The 15,135-nt window shown below is 37.1% G+C and overlaps 1 protein-coding gene and 1 pseudogene across 1 annotated transcript; both read right to left on the bottom strand.

Annotated features, from left to right (window-relative positions):
• Positions 1-9,017: 9,017 nt before the first annotated feature.
• On the bottom strand, positions 9,018-10,641 carry LOC147287154 (putative 2-oxoglutarate-dependent dioxygenase AOP1). Its single transcript, XM_086242488.1, has 3 exons — positions 10,265-10,641; positions 9,857-10,178; positions 9,018-9,260 (listed from the first exon to the last, which is right to left on the bottom strand). The coding sequence occupies exons 1-3, from the start codon at positions 10,639-10,641 to the stop codon at positions 9,018-9,020; spliced, it is 942 nt and encodes a 313-aa protein (XP_086098614.1).
• A 1,093-nt stretch (positions 10,642-11,734) lies between these two features.
• LOC147287153 (putative 2-oxoglutarate-dependent dioxygenase AOP1 pseudogene) lies at positions 11,735-13,752 on the bottom strand (annotated as a pseudogene).
• Positions 13,753-15,135: the final 1,383 nt, after the last annotated feature.

The raw sequence follows: 15,135 nt of genomic DNA, 5'->3' as shown, positions 1-15,135 counted from the left end.
GGGAAATTTTTGAAATTTCGGCGAAATATTTCAAAATATATTTAATATAGGTATAAAATTTGCATACCCCTAAAAATCGAAATTTAACACCTTGGATCCTTCTTATTTGGGCAATTTAATTAAAGGCTCAAGTACATTTATATCCACTAACTATAGGGTCTATTTCAAATTGATCCACGAACTATAAAATATTTCAAATTTCTCCATTAACCATAAGGTTCATTTCAAATTGATCCACGAACTATAAAACATTTCAAATTTCTCCATTAACTATAGGGTTTATTTTAAGTTAGTCCACGAACTAACAAAAAAACATACAGAACGGTAGACAAAATCAGGTTGACAAAAAAACCGAACCGAACCGGATTATTTATATATATATTTTTATTTTTTTTATTTATTATATAAAAGTTATATATTTTTAATAAAAAAAGTATAAGGTGTTTTTGGAACGTGCTGGGTTCGAACCCATGACTACTTGAGGAGAGTGAAAATGTGAATTCCCACTACACCATTTAGTCACTTATGATATTTAAGTACATGCAATATATTTATAGGCATACTGATACTTGAAATATAATAATTTATAAAATTATAATTGGTATTCTACACCATAACCTTATACACTAAACCATAAAGTCTGAAACCTTATACACTAAACCATAAAGTCTGAAACCTTATACCTTAAAAATTAACCCTATACTCTAATAATTTTAGTATATAAATTATAAATTATAGTTTTGGACTTTTAGTAATATGTTTACAATATATAAACTATAAATTATATAAAATATAAACAAGTAAAATTTTTAGACTTTTTGCAATGATAATATTTAAATAGAGACCTAAAATAATATCTAAAAAAAAAGGAATGATATATAAAATATATTTAATTTTATAAATTATTATATTTCAAGTATCAGTATGCCTATAAATATATTGCATGTACTTGAATTTCATAAGTGGTTAAGTGGTGTAGTGAGAATTCATACTTTGATTCTCCTCATAAGGTCATGGGTTCAAACCCCAACATGTGCAAAAAATACCTTACATCTTTTTTATTCAATATATATAACTTTTATATAATATAAAATATATAAATAATCCGGTTCAGTTCGGTTTTTTTGTCAACCCAATTTTGTCAACCATTTTGTATGTTTTTTGTTAGTTTGTTGACCAGCTTCAAATAAACCCTATAGTTAATAGAAAAATTTGAAATGTTTTATAGTTCGTGGAGCAACTTGAAATGAACCCTATAGTTAATGAGAAAATTTGAAATGTTTTATGGTTCATAGACCAACTTGAAATGGATCCTATAATTAATGGATGTAAATGTAGTTAAGCCTTAATTAAATAGACCCCTTTAATCAAGATTAAACTTTTTTGACCTCCTTGGTCCAAAACTTACTTTTACGGCTCTTTTGTATTTTTTGTAACAAAATACTCTTATATATAGAGGATGTGTAGACTGGAATTCCACAAGTGGACCACAAAGTCCAGCATCTGCTCTCTCTCTCTCTCCCTCCCTCCCTAATCTGATCTCTCTCCCTCCCTCCTTGATCAAAGGCTGCTACTAGCAACCCATAGTAAATCTATTTCTATATGGATTTAAAGCAATTGTAAATCTATTTCTATATGAATTGATCATTGATCTTTGACATAGTAGATGAAATTTGCAAGATCTTAAACCAGATCTGGATTTTTTTTTCATGTGTCGACAGCACTGTCCACTAAGTGCTATAGCACCATCATGTCGAACGAAAATTCCACCACAATTTTTACATCTTCTTCCTCTTCTCCATTGAATCCAGATATGGTTTGAGAACAAGATTTGGATTGAATTAAGATCTGTTGCAACTTTTTGGTAAATGTGGGATCAAAATTCAAATTAATCTGTGGGATCAAAATCCAAATTAATCATGAAAAAACAAAGGCAAAAGAAAAGTTAAAAGAAAAAAAAAATCTGTAGTTGTTGGTCTTTGGGCTGTGATTTGTTCGCACAAAGGCAAATAAATCTGAGCTTTGATTCCCAAAACCATATCTTGTTTTTCAGAAGAAGGAGAGAAAATGGTGGGTGAGAGAAAAGAGAAGATATGGAGGTGAGGAGGTGGTTGGCTGGCGGCGTCGCTGGGGCGGGGAGGGGGAAGGGCAGAGAGAAGGAGAGAAGGCACCGCGGAGGCGAGCTGGGGTTGCATGGGCGGGGCGAGCGATGAGGTGGGATTTTCGGTTTGGGTGGTTACAGATCGAGCGGCGGGCATTGCACCACATTCCTAGATCTTGGGTGGTTGCAGGGAGATCATATATGGTAATATATTGTGAAATTTGTGGGCTAATTGGCTGGGGAAGGAGGGAGGGAGAGAGATAGAGAGAGAGAGAGAGAGATCAGATGAGGGAGAGAGAAAGAAAAATAAAAACTACAATAAAAAAATTGGTTTTTATATGAAGGGTGTATGCAAGGAGTAAAATTTCGTTTTTAAAGGGTATGAAAATTTTAACACCATACCAAATAAATTTTGAAAAATTTTGCCAAAATTTTTCGAAATCCTCGAAAGTTCGGCGAAATTTTTAATGTAGAGGTCGGAGAGAGAGAGAGAGGAGAGGCAGAGACCGGAGGGAAAGGGGAGGAGAGCACCGTCGCCGGAGGGAGAGAAGAGATCGGAGAGGGTGTTGCAGAGCCGCGCCGTCGTCGGAGGGAGAGAAGAGATCCGGGGAGGGAGAGGGAAGAAAGAGATTAGGAAAGGAGGAGGGAGGTGGGAGAGGGAAGAGAGAGATTATGAAGGGAGAAGAAAAGAAAAACTGGAGAAAAAAAAAAAGAGGAAGGCCACTGCCCATTGGAACTGGAAGAAGACGAAGACGAAGGCCACTGGGGGAAGAAGAGGAAAAGGAAAGAAAAAAAAGAGGAAGTCACGTGGGAAAAAGAGGCAAAGGAAAGAAAAAAAAGAAGAGAAAAGAAAGGAAAAGGAAAAAAAAAAGAAGAGAAAAGAAAAAAAAAAAGAAAAAAAAAAGAAGAGAAAAAAAAAAGGAAAATTTTTTTTTTTTTTTTTTTTTTTTTAAGGTAGATTGAGATTTGGAGTCTTTAGGCTATTGGAAAGAAAAAAAAAGTTTGAGATTTTATTTGGAGTTTGATTTAGTCATTTTGGTGTTTCGTTAGTTGTAAACATAAATTATGAAAAAGAAATTTATCACCTTATCATGAAGTTTCATTTCTTTAATATTTGGTTTTCCAATTTCGATAATTTGTAAAATTGAAATTTTAGGTAAACTGTTATCGCCGCTGCTGCCATCAGATTGGTTCTATTTTAACCCAATTCGGCTTAATTTAACTATCGAAGACAATTTCCAAGTCTCTTTGAGTAAGCTTGCTACTTTCCGTTGCCACATTGGTGATTTATTCGTGTAATTTTATTATATAATTATTAATTAGTGAAGTATTTTTTTAACAGTATAGTAGATAATATGTTAAATAAACATATGGTCAAGTTTCATTCAAAATTTTCATATTTTAATAGCAATTTTCGTCATTTTTGTCCAATTTTATCGAAATCGAAATTTTAATCGAAATTTCCGCAAAAATTTCCCTCGAAAATTTTTTCGAAACCGAAATTTTACTCCTTGGGTGTATGGACATTTTACACAAAAAAGGGTTAAAAAACTTAATTTTGAAAGAGGGGGTCTAAAAAACTTAAGTGATATGAAAAGAGGTTATTTAATTAAATTATCCTTTTTATTTTAGTGAGCAGCTCTTCGTTTGGGACTTTGTTGGGCGTACTAGGGCCGTTTTGTAGTTTGTCTTTTTTTGTGTTCCGGGCCTTTGAACCCACTATAGTACAAAGAACTACACCTTATGTTTATTCATTCTTTATTTTTTGGTCGGAAAGAACTTCATTCAACCGAAAAGAACCATACAAGCAGCTGACTACAAAGAGCAGCAGCAAGAAGAATCATAACAGAATACAGTAGAGACCCGACTGGAAATAAACAAGTAGATCGAACCAAAGCTCAGGGCTCATCATCTGGAGTGGTAGGGAGGCCACTTCATGTGCAGCGGAATTCGCTTCACAAGTAGAAGCAAACAAGAAACTGATAATAATATTCAGCATTGCACAAAAGCTCACCCACAAAGTACTCATCACACCCATCCAACGATCACTCACCACACCCACAACAGCTCATCAAGCATCCAGAACAGCTCATCAGAATATTCCCACAATAAGAGTGTGGATAATGACTGAGCCCACATATATTTCATACCCATTGTAAAAATATCTTGTAACGGAACTATTTCTTGTAGACTCTAGAATACTCCTATCAATTATATATATAGACTCTACTGTATATACAAAAATATATGAGATAAATTTATTCTTCAATACTGCTCTCTCTCTCTCTCTCTTTCTGTTATCTCTTTTTCATTCTTTTCTATTTTTTCTCTTACTCTGCTTAAAACCTTTTATGGTATCAGAGCCACTGCCTTACAGCACACAGATCCAAAAATGCCTAACCAAGCAGAATCTCCCAGCCCCATCATTACCTCTCCTGAAACTACCTCCCAATCTCTCCAATCCTCTATCTCTCCTCAACACATAGCCACCCTCATACCCATTAAACTTACCACCGCAAATTTTCTCTTATGGAAATCAGTCATTACTCCAATCCTCGAAAATTATGATATGTATGGTATTATTGATGGGACTGACATTTGTCCACCCAAATCTCTACCCAACACCACAGATCCAAACCCAGCCTACACACAATGGGTCAAAAAAGACCGTACCTGTAGAATATGGCTCAATGCTTCATTGTCTGAGTCAGTCCTTTCCTACACCGTTGGATCTACATCAGCTCGAGGTTTATGGGTTAACCTTGAGCGTCGGTTTGCCACAATCACCAGATCTCATATTCTTCAACTCAAAAGCAAGCTTCAAAATATGCAAAAGGGTGACCAGATCATGACTGACTATCTTCAGAAAATCAAAGAAATTTCTGATGCTCTTGCAGCTGCTGGTGAACCTTTGTCCGATTCTGACCTTATTGCTCACACTCTTCACGGTCTTCCTCCTGATTATGACGCATTCTCTACCTCCATTCGCGTTCGTGCTGAACCCCTCAATCCTGATGAACTTCATGGTTTTCTCCTCAGCGAGGAGATTGAAGTTGCAAAGAGGACCACAGCCCTACTCCCTACACCAGAAGTCCACACTCACACTCAAGCCTTTTCAGCCATCACTTCTCAAAATAGGCCCAACCCCTCACAAAATAGAAACACCCGTGGCCCACATTCTTACCACCACCCACCCAAGCCCTCTTTTTCCAAAACCTCATTTCCATCCCAAAATCAGTCCACGTTTCCTTCCTTCTTCAGACCTCTCTCATCTCTCTCTTCACTCGGCTTACCCCGGCTCCGACAAAGTCGCTGTTGGTAATGGGCAAGGTTTGGACATTCACCATATTGGCTCTTCTCAAGCTCTTTCTTCCAACTCTGGCTCTCTCTTTAGTCTTACTAACATTTTACATGTTCCTTCAATTTCCCATAATCTATTATCTGTCCACCAATTTGTTAATGATAACAACTGTTTGCTGATTTTTTCTCCTTCTGGTTGCATTGTCAAGGATATTCCTTCGGGGAAAGTTCTGTTTCAGGGCCCTACTGATGGCAACCTTTATCCTATTCGATTGTCTTTTCCTCATCAACAATCTCCAACAGCCTTCATCAGCACAACTGCCTCCTCCTCTCTCTGGCATCAACGTCTTGGCCACCCATCTTCCTCCACACTGCAACACCTTCTCTCCCAGCATCAGCTCAAGGCTTTACATTCCAAGAACCATTTTTTTTGTTCTTCTTGTCAACTAGGAAAAAGATCAAAATTACCTTTTGTTAAATCTCTTAGTACCACTTCATTTCCATTGGAAATCATACACACTGATGTATGGGGTCCTGCCCCAATACCTTCTGTTAGTGGTTTTAAATACTACGTAATATTTATTGATGATTGGTCTCGTTTCACCTGGCTCTATCCTTTACATTCCAAATCAGATGTATTTAAACTTTTTCAGCACTTCAAACTTTTAGTTGAGAAACAATTCAACCTTCCTATTAAAGCTTTGCGGAGTGATAATGGTGGTGAATACACCAGTTCCTCTTTTCGCAACTTTCTAACTAGCCATGGTATTGCTCAGCAATTTACTTGTCCCCACACTCCCGAGCAAAATGGCATGGCCGAGCGAAAACATCGCCACATTATTGAGCTTACCCGCACCCTTTTTGCCCAGTCTTCACTACCTCTCAAATATTGGGTAGAGGTAGCTCACACAGCAGTTTATCTAATTAATCGATTGCCCTCCTCTTCTCTCCAAAATATCAGTCCTCTTCAAAAACTTTTTCATTGTACTCCTGACTACACCTTTCTCAAAGCTTATGGATGTGCATGTTATCCTTGGCTTAGGCCTTATTCACATCACAAATTTGATTTTCGCAGCTGCAGGTGTATATTTATTGGCTATGGTACCAATCAAAAGGGCTACCGTTGCCTTGATCCATCTTCCGGACGTGTATATGTCTCTCGTCATGTTGTCTTTGATGAAAATTCATTCCCCTTTAAAGCCGCTCCACCTGCTCCTACTACATACTCTCCTGCCCCTCTACATCACCCCATTGCCTTACCTCTCCCACCCGCTTTCCAGCAACCTCCAATACCAGCACCTTCTTCTCCAGCTCCTTCTTCACCCTCTCCTTCCAGCTCTTCTTCCTCCTCTGCTCTTGATTCCACTTCCTCTCCACCCTCATTATTGCCCACTCCTCTATCTCAATCTCATTCCCCTCCACCTTCCCCTCCCCGCCCCACAAACACTCACCTAATGCAAACTCGTGCCAAAGACGGCATCTATAAGCCCAAAGCCTTTACCACTCGTCACCCTTTCCCTTCCGCTCTCCTTTCTGCCAAATCATCTCCTCCCATACCCTCCACCTATCATCAAGCTGCTAAGGATCCCAATTGGATGGCCGCTATGAACACTGAAATTGCAGCCTTGCACCAGACCTCCACATGGACCTTAGTTCCTCCCAACCCCACTCAAAATCTTGTGGGCTGCAAGTGGGTCTTTCGCCTTAAGCAACGAGCTGATGGGTCTATAGAGCGGTATAAAGCTCGTTTGGTCGCCAAGGGCTTTCACCAACAAGCCGGCGTGGACTACACTGAGACATTCAGCCCAGTTGCTAAGCCCCCCACCATTCGGGTCATTCTTTCCATAGCTGTCCAACATGACTGGCCTATTTCCCAACTTGATGTTTCTAATGCATTCTTACATGGGCATCTTCATGAAGATGTCTTTATGGTCCAACCCCCTGGCTTCCAAGATCCACTCAAGCCTCACTATGTTTGCAAGCTTCAGCGCTCCCTATATGGGCTTAAACAAGCCCCGCGGGCTTGGTATGCAGAGCTTCACAATGGGCTTTTATCTCTGGGTTTTCAAACTTCTACAGCTGATCCATCTCTTTTCATCAAGATTGATCATTCTGTTACTTTCCTCTTGGTGTACGTTGATGACATAGTCCTTACTGGCAGCTCTTCCTCCTACTGTCAACATCTGATTTCTCTCCTCAGCTCCAAATTTGCCATGAAAGATTTGGGTCCCCTTCATTACTTCCTCGGCCTTGAGGTACATCGTGATTCTTCTGGCTTATTTCTTTGTCAGTCTAAATATACAACTGATCTTCTTTCTAAAACTTCTCTACTTCAAGCCAAACCCTTCCCTTCACCCTCCACCATTGCTAAATTAGACACTTCCACTGGTGACCCTCTCTCTGATCCTACCCTTTATCGTTCCATTGTCGGGGCTCTCCAATATCTCACATGGACTCGTCCTGACATTGCATTCTCTGTCAACCAAGTGTGCCAATTTATGCACAATCCCAGAACCCCTCATCTCACAGCTGTCAAAAGAATCCTTCGGTACCTTAAATCCACTCCTGATTATGGCATATCCTTCACCAAAGGCACTCCCACACTCACCATTTATTCGGACGCCGATTGGGCTGGTTGTCCAGTAGATCGGCGTTCTACCACTGGTTACTGCATCTTTTTTGGTAACAATCTCATCTCTTGGTCTGCCAAAAAGCAACCTACAGTTGCTCGCTCATCCACCGAGGCCGAATATCGAGCTCTTGCTCATTCTGCAGCTGAAGCTATTTGGCTATGTTCTCTTCTGCGGGATCTTCACATTTATCTCACTCACCCTCCCCTCTTCTACTGTGACAATATCAGTGCAATTGCCTTGGCTGCTAATCCAATTTTCCATGCTAGAACCAAGCATGTTGAAGTTGATTATCACTTCATTCGGGAACTTTTTACCAGCAAGTCTATCAACATTCGTCATCTTGAATCATCTGCTCAACTTGCTGATATATTCACCAAAGGTCTACCTTCCCCACGATTCAAAGAATTGAGCTCCAAGCTGATCACTCGACCTCCTCGCATCAGCTTGCGGGGGGATGATAATAATATTCAGCATTGCACAAAAGCTCACCCACAAAGTACTCATCACACCCATCCAACGATCACTCACCACACCCACAACAGCTCATCAAGCATCCAGAACAGCTCATCAGAATATTCCCACAATAAGAGTGTGGATAATGACTGAGCCCACATATATTTCATACCCATTGTAAAAATATCTTGTAACGGAACTATTTCTTGTAGACTCTAGAATACTCCTATCAATTATATATATAGACTCTACTGTATATACAAAAATATATGAGATAAATTTATTCTTCAATACTGCTCTCTCTCTCTCTCTCTCTCTCTTTCTGTTATCTCTTTTTCATTCTTTTCTATTTTTTCTCTTACTCTGCTTAAAACCTTTTAGAAACTAACATCAACAATTTTCACATAACAATATTACAAGCACAGAAAAGCAAACCAGAAACCCACATAATAATATGCTATGTAGCATTCATGGAGTTATTATGCAATAGTAAGATGAAATCAAATGGTTCCATGAGATCAAAACAGATCTCAAATACCACAGTAGGCTTTGATGGGACACTCAGATTTCTTTGCCTCTGGTGTTTGATCAAAGAGAAGGAAACCAAAATGATCAAATGGCTTGTACAGTAAGGGGTGTTGGTCATCAGCAAGCTCTTCAGGTACTTGTAGCATCCCACTACTGAATGAGAATAGTCCCAAGGAATATCTGGCTTTGTCCCCTTTCATGATGACTTGGTGCTCACAAGAGTGTACTCTGTCATTGCTCCATGCCTACCAAGTCACAATTAAAGAAAAGGTGGGATGTCTAAATCATATAGAAAATGTCAGTCCATAAATCTTAGAAAACTTAATTCCTTGGTGAAAAATTAAGCCCTTACTTTAAAATATAATCCTAGAGTCTTATTTTTATTGAAAGTTATAAAACATCAACTAATAATCCAATCTAGAATTACATGAAATGCGAAAGTGTAAGAATAAGAAGTATTTGTGAAAAACAACTTTAGTTTGTGCATAATGTAAAATTTTCTCTTCTTTGATATCTATGCCCTGAAGGCTAAAGATTTTAAAAAGCTGTAGTATGCATATATGCATCTCTATATAAAAATCTTTTGTCTAGAAGGTGCAACTGGCTTCCTTATGAATTTGTTCAGAATGCTTTCCATCTTTTGCCTAGCTTTTAGCCTTTAATTTTCATTTGTTCAGAATGGTGCTATTCGCTCTACCAGAAAAACTATTTAGCCTCCCGCATTCTTGCGGGATACACTCCAACAAGAATGTGGGAGGGAGTTATAAAGGGGAGCATCATTCACACTCCCCAATTGCTAAACCTTAACTTACGACATTTAAAGGAATTAAAGTTGACCCACCATGAACGCATCACCAGCGATGATTAGAAAGGATAAAGGTGAAAGTTGCACATCAATCCACTGACCATCCTTTGTTTTTATCTGCAGACCATTAACCTGATTTTGGTGAAGTATGGATGTGAAGGTCTTATCTCTGTGAGCAAGTAATCCCAGATTAGTCTCATTCATCTGAGGTGCTCTGTATTTAATGCATCTGAGGAGGTAGGAGGTTGATGCCATGTGAGACTCATAAATCCTTTGTACACCATAACTATCAAACACCATTCTTGTCACCATTTGATCCAACTCTGCCACCAGCTTTGAGAAGGAATGAGCATTTTCACTAATTCAAAGAACAAAGAGTCACACAATATGCATATATAGGAAACTTAGAAATTTATAGTGAATTATCAAACAAAATAACTATACCAAAAATGGTCATTTCCTTCTGGCCACATGATACTTGTGAAGCCTTGAACTCCTTCTAAAGTTGTAGGGTCATCGATGCCCAAGGATTCGTAGAGAGGAATGAATGAATATTGTCCGTAATAGCCGTGGTAAGGCCTATCACTTGTTTTCTGCTTTCTAGTTTCAATTGGAAGGCCAAACAGGTCATCAAGCACAGAAAAAATTGAGTGGTGAAGTTTCAAAGGGACTTTATGGTAAACAGCTTCAAAGCAGCCATACTCTTCTAGAGCATACTGAACTTCTTTGCATGCCAAGAACCATGTCTCTGTACCAGGCTCCAAGTCTTCCTTGGATAAGTCAATAACTGGAACCTTAGGCTCAGTACCTTGAGACCCCATTAATTATGGCAGCAATCTCTGATTCTTTTCAATTAGCTAGCTAGTTTGGGGGAATAATGCACTGATATTGTTGTGACTTATAGAGGTGTCACTAATGTACTGATATCATACATTTGGAAAATTATATATTTAACCATAAAATGATAAATTTTAGTCGTTGGTGCTATGCTTGGATAGATTGGCCCGCATGGGAATCATATCATGTTATGTTCGAGTTGTGTCATTAGGTTTTGTGTGTGAGTACCGGTCAATCTCAATCCAAATTATTTAATTACGTGGGGTGATTTGACAATAACTTATCTATTTATTAATCATGATGTCGTATTCAGTCATTATACATATACTGTATTCCAAAATTTCAAGCTTAGGATTCTCTTATTTCCAAACCAAACCCTTGCGTCACTCATACCTTCACTAAAGAAATCCACTTGATCCAAATGTTAGAAAAATTAGATTATTTATATTTGACAATAACTTAATCCATTTATTATTTGTGTTCCAAGTGGAGATGAGCTCAGTTGCCCAATGTATACAATTTAGGGGATCAAATTTCAAGTCAATATAGGTTGTGAGTACGTACTAATGATATAACTATTTCTTTCACAACTAATTTCTAATTTTAAATACTTATCTGTTAATGGAAAAAAAAAACAAAAAAAAAAACAGATTTTAAGTCTTCTCTCGATGAGTAAGACCATGTCAACTACAGATTAAACCAGATCACTCCTCTTGTAAAGTCTACAGTATTCTCAATTAGTTGCATGCAATAAAGAAGGCAATTACCAGAGGATGATATGATGCATGCCTGGCCTAATTGAATTCAATAAAATAAAACAATAACCTTATTATAAAGTTTGAACTTTGAACAATTTATATAAGTTACTTTCCTTAAATATAAACTTTCTTAAGAAGAGAAAGAACAAGGTGGGGAACAAAAGGTCACTTGGTATCTTGGTTCTCAATCAAAATGATAAACAAGATAGTACAAAGAACTTCACCTTAACTTTATTCATTCAGTAGAAGCAAAGATGAAACTAACATCAACGGCCTAAATGGAACAATATTACAAGCACAGGGAAGCAAACCAGAATGATCAGTTATGGTCCCTTGAGATCACAAGATATCTCAAACACCACAGTACGTAGGCTTTGATGGAACACTCTGATTTCTTTGCCTCGATCTGGTGTTCGATAAAAATGAAGGAAGCCAAAATGATGAAATGGCTTGTACAGCAAGGGGTGTTTGTCATCAGCAAGCTCTTCAGGTACTTGCAGCATCCCACTATTGAACGAGAATAATCCCATGGAATATCTGTCTTTGTTCTCTTTCATGATGACTTGGTGCTCACAAGAGTGCACTCTGTCATTGCTCCATGCCTACCAAGTCAAAATAAAAGAATACAGTAGGTGGGATGTCGACAACATATAGAAATATGACAGTCCATAAATCTTAGAAAACTAAATTCCTTGGAGAAAAAATTGAACCCTTAATTTAATATAGGCTTTTTAGCAAGATACCCATCTGAACTTTGACTCTATTTGCATGTTACCACCTAAATTAAAAATTGAAGTAAGTTGCCTGAATTAAATTTATTTTGCAAGTTACCACCTACATCTAATTCCATCCAAGTCTGTTAGAAAGTTCCATCCAAAAAACGCATGTTGGATGTTAGCGTATCTTGCTAAAAAGCCTTTAATATAATCCTAGAGTCTTTGTTTGAGAATTATAAAACATTTTATTTTTCAAATTGAAAATTATAAAATATCAAATAACAATTAATTCAAGCTAGAATTACATGAAATGTGAGATCAATTACTGTCAGAATTAAAAGAACTAATTGTCAAAAACAACTTTAGTTCTAACCCAAAAACATCTTTAGTTCTCACCAAGAAACAAATTTTGTTTCTCCATAATGTAAAATATCCTCTGGTTTGATAACTATGCCTTGAAGGCTAAAGATCTTAAAATGTTGTAGTATGCATATATGCATCTCTATCAATATTTTGTATACAAGGTGCAATTGGCTTTCTTGTGAATTTGTTCAAATGATTTCCAATTTTTACCTGACTTTTAGTCTGGCCTTAATTTCCATTAGTTCAGAAGGGTGCAATCACCCTTTTACTGCTTGGTAAAAGTTGTCAATCAACATGTTTTTTATGTTAGGGGAGTGCTATTTGCATTCCTAGAAAGGCTATTCAGCCTCCCGCATTCTTGCGGGATAACACTCCCAAGGGAGTGCGAGATTTATTTAGGGGAGCGTTATCTGCACTTTCCTTTTGCCTACGACTTTTAAAAGAATGAAAGTTGACCCACCATAAATGCGTCTCCTGCCATGACTAGAAAGGATGAAGGTGAAGGGTGCACATTAATCCACTGACCATCCTTTGTTTTTATCTGCAGACCATTCACCTGATTTTGGTGAAGTATGGATGTGAAGGTCTTATCTTTGTGAGCAATTTAATCCCACATTAGTCTCATTCATCTGAGGAGATAAGAGGTTGATACCATGTGAGACTCATAAAGCCTTTGTACACCGTAACTATCAAACACCATTCATGTCACCATTTGATCCAACTCTGCCACTAGCTTTGAGAAGGAATGAACATTTTCACTAATTCAAAGAACAAAAAGTTACACAATAGACACGTTATGTGTGTGTGTGTGTGTGTGTGTGTGTGTATATATATATATATATTAGAAATTTGGAGTGAGTTATCAATCAAATTAACTATACCAAAAAAAGTTGTGTCCTTCAGGCCACATGATACTTGTGAAACCCTGTGCTCCTTCTAAAGTTGTAGGGCTATCGATGCCCAAGGATTCATAGAGAGGAAGGACCGGATATTCTCCCAAAAAGCTGTGGAAAGGCCTATCACTTGTTTTCTGGTTTTTAGTCTTTATTGAAAGATCAAACAGATCTTCAAGCACAGAAAAAATTGAGTGGTGAAGTTCCAAAGGGACTTTATGGTAAACAGCTTCGAAGCAGCCATACTCTTCTAGAGCATACAGAACTTCTTTGCATGCCTTGAGCCATGTCTCTGTACCAGGCTTCAAGTCTTCGTTGGATAAATCTATAACTGGAACCTTAGCCTCAGTACTTTGAGACCCCATATGGGTTTACATGCCTAAACCCATATCTCTTTCTATAGTCTCCCCTCCCCTCTGCATGCCTGTTATACTCTACATTTCTCTTTCAATAGAGATAGAGTCATGCACCATCAAGGACCAGAATTCTTAAACCTAGTAGGAAACTAGTATACCAAAATGGTTCTGTTTTTCATGTTTTGTGCTTTAATTGCTTTTTTCCTGGTGGGTAAGAAAATTTTCTTAGTATCAAAAGAGTGTTACAAACCAACACTTATGTATGTATGTCTCCTCCAGTGAAGATCTCCAATAATTATTCACCTCATAGATTTCACTAAAAATAAGACATTATCCTGATTGTGAAGGATATATCCAAATAAAAAATTGCTTAAATTTAAGGATTCAATTCCTGTACATAAAATACTTTTATATTTTCTTGAAGAATAAATTATAATTAAGGGGCCTACGTACAGCAATTAATTAAGCTCCAAAGAAAAACTATATAATATATATTCAGATGGGTCTATGATATATTTATTCACTCTAATTTTAATTTTAGTCGAATATGATATATTTATTCTGCTAACAATTAGTGGAAATCAATTAATTATTGGACCACTGATTACTTTTGTAATGAAATTGGACCACTGGTTTTTGTAGTGAAAATGGACCACTAATAATTATTATTTTTAATAATAATGTGTAAATTATAAAATGATTACCCACTAATTGTTAAGCATGAATTATGCCGTCTGGGGGAATCGACCCACAACCACATGGTTAAGCCATGCGCTTTACCAACTGAGCTAAGAAGCCTATTTTTATTAAGGGTTAATTTCAGTTTAGTATCTCAAGTTTACTTAGAATTTTAATTTCATACTTCTTGTTTAAAATTTTGCAATGTTATATCTTATCTTTTCAATTCGTTGCAATGTTATATCTCCGTCAATATTACCGTTAAAGAATCCATTAAGAGCTGATGTGGCAAGAGTTAATTTCAGTTTATTTTAACTAAAATTTCAATTTCATATCTCATTTTTTCAATTTGTTGAAATTAGGGCTTCGATATATTTGTCATTGTCCTATATAATTGAGCTCTAATTTGTCACTTACATTCATGACAATATACCGTATTACATGATTGTCATAAAACAATATAAGCAATTGTACTAATGTGGATCGGAGGCTTTGAAAATATTAAATTAATTGTATTGTTAAGTGCAATATGTCCCATTAACAATGCCTTCATTTTGTCCACATTTCAGTGGTAGATACGATGAATTCACAATGACATCAAATGAACACTTAATTTTTATATGGATGTCATGCATCCTGTAGAAAAAAGACCATATAATATGACCAATTATGGATTTGAGGTCCTAAACGCTACGACCACGGACTCTTAATATT

The sequence above is a fragment of the Dryas octopetala genome, chromosome 4, assembly GCF_963921425.1.
Source record: "Dryas octopetala chromosome 4, drDryOcto1.1, whole genome shotgun sequence".
Classification (NCBI taxonomy): Eukaryota; Viridiplantae; Streptophyta; class Magnoliopsida; order Rosales; family Rosaceae; genus Dryas; species Dryas octopetala.
The sequence above is the reverse complement of the archived record's forward strand: the minus strand, read 5'-3'. Positions and strand labels throughout refer to the sequence as shown.